The 7816-nt window shown below is 38.3% G+C and overlaps 1 protein-coding gene across 1 annotated transcript in view; it reads left to right on the top strand.

Annotated features, from left to right (window-relative positions):
- NSL1 (NSL1, MIS12 kinetochore complex component) overlaps window positions 1–4315 on the top strand; it is a 57915-nt gene extending 53600 nt beyond the window's left edge. The window contains exons 5-6 of the mRNA XM_003800527.2: window positions 1973–2040; window positions 3913–4315. Coding sequence (XP_003800575.1) covers window positions 1973–2040; window positions 3913–4191 — 347 coding nt within the window. The 3' untranslated portion in view covers window positions 4192–4315. The remainder of the gene's footprint in view (window positions 1–1972; window positions 2041–3912) is intronic.
- The last annotated feature ends 3501 nt before the right edge of the window (window positions 4316–7816 follow it).

The raw sequence follows: 7816 nt of genomic DNA, 5'->3' as shown, positions 1-7816 counted from the left end.
CTCTACCCAGGGGACAGCTTGAGGCTCTGTCTCAAAAAAAAAAAAAAGAACCCTTTTTCTGAAGTCATCAGGTTGCCATTGCCCTACTCCTTCTTTGAGTCCCTTTTTCTCTCAGTAGGTTGTTTTTGCAGTTGATTTCCTTTTGGTCTAAAGATGGTTCTCACTTTTTTTGGGGATGAACCTAAGAAAAGTCAGAAAAGAAAGACAGCAGCTATGAAATGAATCCTTTGCCTGGCTTATTGGCCAATCTTGACGTCAGCAAAGCTGTGGACCTCTTAATATAGTTATGTACTTGCTCTGACTCTAAGAAATTTCTGTTGAGAACTACTCTTCTCAAAACTAATTTGGGGGCTCGGCGCCTGTGGTTCAAGTGGCTAGGGCACCAGCCACATACACCTAAAATGGCAGGTTCGAATCCAGCCCGGGCCTGCCAAAACAACGACGGCTGCAACCAAAAAATAGCCGGTCGATGTGGCAGGCACCTGTGGTTCTAGCTACTTGGGAGTCAGAGGCAGGAGACTCGCTTGAGCCTAGGAGTTGGAGGTTGCTGTGAGCTATGATGCCATAGCACTCTACCCAGGGGGACAGCTTGAGGCTCTGTCTCAAAAAAAAAAAAAAAAACTAATTTGGGCTGAGCCTGGTGGCTCATGCCTGTAATCCCAACACTTAGGGAGGCCTAAGTGGGAGGATCACTTGAGGCCAGGAGTTTAAAATGAGCCTGGGCAACATACTGAGACCAGCATCTTTAAAAAAATTTTTTTAAACTTTTTTTTTAAGCTGGACATGCTGTCACATGCTTGTAGTCTCAGCTACTTGGGATCACCTGAGCCCAGGATTCAAAGTTAGAGTGAACTATGATCCTGACACTGTGGTCCAGCCTGGGCAATAGACTGAGACCTTGTCTCTAAAAGATACTTTTTAAATAAAAAACCCCGAGGCTCGGTGTCTATCTCTCAGTAGCTAGGGTGCCAGCCACATACACAGGAGCTGGTGGGTTCAGACCCACCCTGGGCCTGCCAAACAACAATAACAACTACAACCAAAAACTAGCTGGGCATTCTGGCAAGTGCCTGTGGTCCCAGGTACTTGGGAGGCTGATGCAAGAGAATTGCTTAAGCCCAAGAGTTTGAGGTTGCTGTGAGCTGTGACTCCATGGCACTCTAACTCGAATATATAGATTATTTCATAATGGAATGATTTTTTTTATTTCTAGTTTTGTTTGGAATTTTAGTAGATGTTTATCCCTCTGTATCATTTTATAATTCAGTTCTGTCATGGAGTAGCCATGAACATTTATAACAAAGTTGGAAGAAAATAAAATGCATTAGGAATCAGAAAAGTGTCAATCTATTGCAGATATTTTTTCCAGAAATTCCATCTAGATAAGGCTTTAATGCAGTGTGATTGTATGTGCTAAGTTCAAATATATTTGGCTTTTATAAAATTCAGAATAATATAAAAATTAAGTATTAACCTATATTTATTTTAAAATGTGATGATAGTGCTCAAAAATCTTTAACATAGGCTTACGCAATTCTCTTGCCTCAGCCTCCCAAGTAGCTGGGACTACAGGCACCCACTGCAACGCCTGGCTGTTTTTTTGTTGCAGTTGTCATCGTTGTTTGGCAGGCCCAGGGTGGGCTTGAATCCGCCAGCTTTGGTGTATATGACCAGCACCCTACTCACTGAGCTCCAAGGCTGAGCCAACATTGGGCTCTCTTTTAGGGGCACACAGTGTTACGACTACTCAATAGAATCTCGTCTGCCATCTTATGCTTATAACTTTTAGTTTTACTCCACTGTTATAATGTTCTCACATCTTTGCATTTATCTAGATAAATTTATTAGGATATTTATTTTAGTACATTGCAAGATATTCTAAGAAAGATTAAGGTGAATAGTCACAGCAGAGTGTTGTCCTGATAGCATCTGCATACCTTTTATGATTTGCTGTTTGGTGATATCTTTGCAGCCTTTCATATGGAAAATTTGAAGTGCAGAGGCGAAACAGTAGCTAAGGAGATCAGTGAAGCCATGAAGGTAAGAGCTACATGCTAAAAAATTATAAAATGAACAAAATGTCTGGGTAGGTATTCGCTTTCAGCATTCATGTGTTAGTGAATCTGCTGTGACAGGAATTCTCAGCAGTCTTTTAAAAAGATCTTTCATGAACTTATTAAGCAGCAGTAAGATTCAAAATAACCATCATTTATCTGGTACCTATTTGCCGGTATTATCCCTGGCATCTTTAAAGGATGGTTATGTTTTGGGATTCTGAGTGTTAGCAGTTTATCAAACGATTTCATATGACAATACTAGCTAAAATTTTATTTTTTAATTTCTTTATTTTGTGAGACAAGATATGTCACTTGCCCTGGGTATAGTGCTGTGGCATCATAGCTCACAGCAGCCTCAACTCTTGGGCTTTAGCAATCCTCTTGCCTCAGCCTCCCAAGTAGCTGGGACTTCAGGCACCTGGCTAGTTTTTCTACTTTTTTTTTTTTTTTTGTAGAGAGAGGGTCTCAGTCTTGCTCAGGCTGGTCTCAAACTCCTGAGCTCAAGCAGTCCTCCCACCATGGCCTCCCAGACATGTGGGGATTATAGGTGTGAGCCATCATGCCCAACCAATGCCAGCTAAAATTAATTGAGCACTTAGTATGGACACCATCTAACTACTTAACATGTATTACCTCACTCCTTCTAACTCTGTGAGATAGGTACCATTATTTCCTTACTGTATAGATGAGGAAGCTGAAGCATAGAGAGAATAAGTACGTTGCTCAAGTAAGTAGCTGAGCCAGGATTTAAACCTTGGGATGTCTGGCTCCAGAATCTGTACTTTTTTTTTTGAGACAGGAGCCTCAAGCTGTCCTCCTGGGTAGAGTGCCATGGCATTTCAGCTCACAGCAACCTCCAACTCCTGGGCTCAAGCGAGTCTCCTGCCTCCGCCTCCCAAGTAGCTGGGACCACAGGCACCCGCCACAACAACCGGCTATTTTTTGGTTGCAGCCGTCATTGTTGTTTGGTGGGCCCGGGCTGGATTCGAACCTGCCACCTTGGGTGTACGTGGCTGGTGCCTTAGCCACTTGAGCCACAGGCGCCGAGCCCAGAATCTGTACTCTTAACCACTATCTTATACTATGTTTCCACCTTGGGAGTTTTAATATTATTATAGTTGAATTGTTTATAGTATTGACATTTACTTAACCCAAACTGGAAAACATTCAGATTTCTAGTATGTGAAAATTATTTTTAAACTTTCAGAATCTCCCCTGTGCTGATATTAATTTCCTATTAACATTCATTTGTGGTTTGGATTGATTCTGTGGTTTTCTGGTGCTTGTCCTTTTCTCTTGGCATGTTTTTGATCAGGAGTTGGAAACTATGCCAAACTAAAATTCAGCCCACACCTTACGTTTATAAGTAAAGTTTTACTGGAACACAGCCATTACATTCATTCATATTTATAACAGCAGAGTTGAGTTTTTGTGACAGAGATATGAGACCCCTCAGAGCCTAAAAATATTTATCCTCCGGCTCTTTACAGGAAAGATATGCTGATCCTTGCTCATGGTTATTAAAATTTCTAAAATATTCATTCTAAAAATATGGAATTTCAGGCATTAAATGCTTAGCTCTGAAATTTTCCTATTCTGCCAAAATTTTATTTTACTACCAGGCATTGTAGGAATAGAATATGGCTGTTAATAGCTTTTAATTAAAATTTGTCAGCTTAAATTAGTATTTTGAAGGTAAAATCAAATGCCTGTGACCCCAAAGTATTAGGTCCTAGAATAAGCTGTGACCTGAAGAATTAAAATTTAGGGTCTAGACTATTGTGTCCATATCCATGCATTTGTGTTTCAACCTGAGATTAATGTTGACCATTATTGTCTATTTGTTTTTTTTAAGTCCTTGCCTGCTTTAATTGAACAAGGAGATGGATTTTCTCAAGTTTTAAAGATGCAGCCTGTTATCCAGCTCCAGAGGATCCACCAAGAAGTCTTTTCCAGTTGTTATAGAAAACCAGATGATAAACTTGAGAGCTTTATAGCACAAATAGAAACCACACCAACAGAGACCGCTCCCAGGAAAACCTCTGACTTGGTATTGAAAAGGAAACAAACTCAAGACTGCCCTGAAAGAAAACGGTATCCATTGCGGCGAAAGAGAATTAATCTTGATACATAAGTTCTTTGTGTTTAATTTAGAAGTTGAGAATAGGCACTGTCAACATTTAGATGACAGCCTAATACCAGTACAAGACTTCCGTTCAACAAATAACTCTTTAGTGATTGACTTATGCAAATATAGTACCTTTGTGCTGGAGTATAATATAATATTGTATTTCCTTCCTCATCATTTCATCTATCAATGAAAAACATCTTTTTTTAAGTAGTGGCACAAAGCCCATCATAGGCATTAAAAATGCAAACTTTTACTGTCCTTAAACTCTTGGCTTCCTTGTAGCTTTTGTGGAATTTCATGAATAACATATCTTTTGGGCTTCCCTAGTATGTAATCTTTCTTTTTAAAAAAAAAAAAAACAAAGCACAGCTGTGTAATGATTCTTCATTTATATGCTAGAAAGCAATCATAATCAGTTCTGTACTACACTACATGCAGTATTTTTTTAGATACAGTTTGATTTATCAAATTAATGTGCTCTACCTGGGAGGCTGAGGCAAGAGAATCATTTAAGCCTAAGAGTTTGAAGTTGCTGTGAGTTGTGACACCACAGCACTCTACCAAGGGCGACATAGTGAGACTCTGTCTCAAAAAAAAAAAAAAAATGAATGTGCAGATGTCAAGACTGCACTTTTGACTTTGTTACCGTGCATTTAACTAATTTGGATTTGTGAGATTATCTATTTTTTGTTTCATTTTGTAAGACAAGAAGATATTATTTAGAATTACTCTTAGAAATAAAAATTGGCATATAGCCAAGGTTTTCTTTCCAGTTTTGTTTTCTGTAGACCTTTTGGAACTAATAGTTTCATCTTAGCATTTCTCATTTATTTCTTTATAGATCATTTCAGTACAAAATTTTTATCAGATTAACGCATTGGAAAATTGTCATGGTGGAACAGATGCAATCATACTATATACTCTTTTACATTTGATGATATTTATATATCAGGTTTATAATCAGTCGTTGGTAGGAGTCTGAGGAAGCTATATTGCCTTTATTGCTAACATTTCACAACAGTTTCTTATAGCTCCTGTTATGTCTCTTCCTCATATTATACAGTGTACATAGGGCCATCTAACTTACCACCTGTTTGCCTTTTTGATGACTATAATACTTCCATCTATTTTCCAAGGAATTTATTAATCATGAATTTAGTAATACATGAAAAATCTGTACTTTTGCTCATTATGTCTTAATCATAAAATCTAGATTTGACAGAAGGTCTGTCTCAGTGAAGAAAACGTAGAAAACTACTTTATTGTATTTTGTGCTTTTATGTTACAATTTGAGATCTGTATATTTGTATACAACAAACAATAATAAAATAATGTACAAAGACTGAAATCCTGACACTGTGTGTTGTTAAGAGTTGTCCTAGGCATTCTTGAGCTCACCTTTAGATAAAGAGATCAAAACCCTGTATTTCAGAACATGTTAGACTTCACTTTAAAACTATTTTGAGGCTGCACTAGATTGTTTCATTGCAGCTCAATTTACAATCACCAAGATGTAGATACAACCTAAGTGCCCATCAACCCATGAATGGATTAATAAACTGGTATATGTATACCGTGGAATACCATTCAGCCTTAAGTGATGAGGACTCTACATCTTTTGTATTAACCTGGATTGAGGTGAAACACATTCTTCTTAAGTAAAATACCACAAGAATGGAAAAGGAAGGTATTCAATGTACTCAGTGCTAATATGAAGCCTGTAAACAAACTAATACCCACCCACCTAGGAGAAAAACTCAATTAGAGTTGGGGGGAGGAGGGAGGAGAATCTGTGTGCTCCCACCTACTGGGCATAGTGTCAGGGTATACATATATGTACCTCCTGGGTGGGGGACACAACTGTAACAGGCACTTTACCTTAGAAATGCAAACATTGTAACCTAATCATCTGTACCCTCATTAATCTGAAATAAAGAATTTAAAAAGTTACAGAATATTGTTCTTGCAATGGTATAATTTTTTTAATAGTATTAAAATTCTGTATGTTTCACTTCAGAAGCCCCCAAACAAGAATTTTTAATTCTATTACATTATATAAGGTGATTACATTTTGATTATATGTAGTATAAGAAAATGCCCCTCCCCCTTTTAAAAGCTCTATATTGAGATACATGGAATTAATGACATGACCTCATGGATTTACTCTGAAATATTTCAGCAAAGAAAAAAAGAACAGGAATAGATTAAGTGAATGTGGCAAAAATCTTGATAATGTTGAATTGGTGAGATAGATGCAGTCTTTCTACTTTGTGTCTGAAATTTTCATAATTAAAAAAATTTTTTTTGTGGGCGGCGCCTGTGGCTCAGTGAGTAGGGCGCTGGCCCCATATACCAAGGGTTATGGGTTCGAACCTGGCCCCAGCCAAACTGCAACAAAAAATAGCCAGGCGTTGTGGCGGGCGCCTGTAGTCCCAGCTACTCAGGAGGCTGAGGCAAGAGAATCGCCTAAATCCAGGAGTTGGAGGTTGCTGTGAGCTGTGACCACACGGCATTCTACCGAAGGTGACAAAAGTGAGATTCCATCTCAAAAGAAAAAAAAATTTTTTTTGTTATATTTTAAAGTCCCCAGACAGCTGAGACTTGAAGTCCTCTTGAGAACCCAAAGTTTCTCTCCACAGTTACAGTAGAGTTTAAAAGAAATATCATGGGAAAAGGCAAATGTATTAGCATTCTTAATGAAGATAAGCATGACTGGTATCAGTAATAATATTGAATAAGTATACATCGTAAGAGGAGAGGTTGCATTTCTGCACAGGCCAAGAGGTAGTATACTAAGAGGATTAAAAGTGAGTATGTCGCTTTAGGGAATGTTGGAAAGGTTGAAGGAAAAAAATGGAAATCAAATCTCTATGGTAAAAACAAGGGTAGGTTTGATAGGGTCTTAAAATTCTCTTGGGAAAAAAGAAAACAAGAAGGTCAAATCTCGTATCAGGAGAGAAAACGCTGTCAGATAACTGTCTTCTGAAATTAGTGCAAGAAAATATGTGTCTTTCAAACTTTAGCGGTTGGAACTGTCTCAGCTTGGGCTGCTGTAACAAAATATCACAGACTAGTTGGCTTTGTTTATTTATAAACAGACATTTCTCATTAGTGACCTCTCTTTATAAGGACACTTATCCTAGCAGATTAGGACCTCTCCCCAACACACTCTCATGACTTCATTTAACTTTACCTCCTAAAGGGCCCATCTCCAAATATAGCTATACTAGGGGTTAGGGCTTAAATGTATGAATTCTGAGGGGACACAAACATTCAGTCCCATTACATTCTACTCCTGGCCCCACAAAGTCATGCCATTCTGCCATGCAAAATACATTTATTCCATCCTGATAGCCCCTAACTTAACTCATTTTAGCATTACCTATGCTGTCTAAAGTCAAAGTCTCATCTAAAAATACCCAAATTAGATATGAGTGAAACTCAGGGTGGGAGTTATTCTAAGGCAAATACCTCTCCAGCTGTGAAACCTGGCAAGGGTGGAGAACCTGCGGCCTTCTGATTTCAAGAATAGTACTTTTTTAACACCAAAGGAGACAAGAATATCTTCATCTTTCTCTGTCACACACACCCACCCTTTGCTTTTTTTTTTTTTTTTTAGAGTCTCACT

Source organism: Otolemur garnettii, unplaced genomic scaffold, assembly GCF_000181295.1.
Source record: "Otolemur garnettii isolate 467f Iridium unplaced genomic scaffold, OtoGar3 scaffold00178, whole genome shotgun sequence".
Taxonomy (NCBI): Eukaryota; Metazoa; Chordata; class Mammalia; order Primates; family Galagidae; genus Otolemur; species Otolemur garnettii.
Note: the sequence above shows the minus strand (reverse complement) of the source record. Positions and strands in the feature narration are given on the sequence as shown.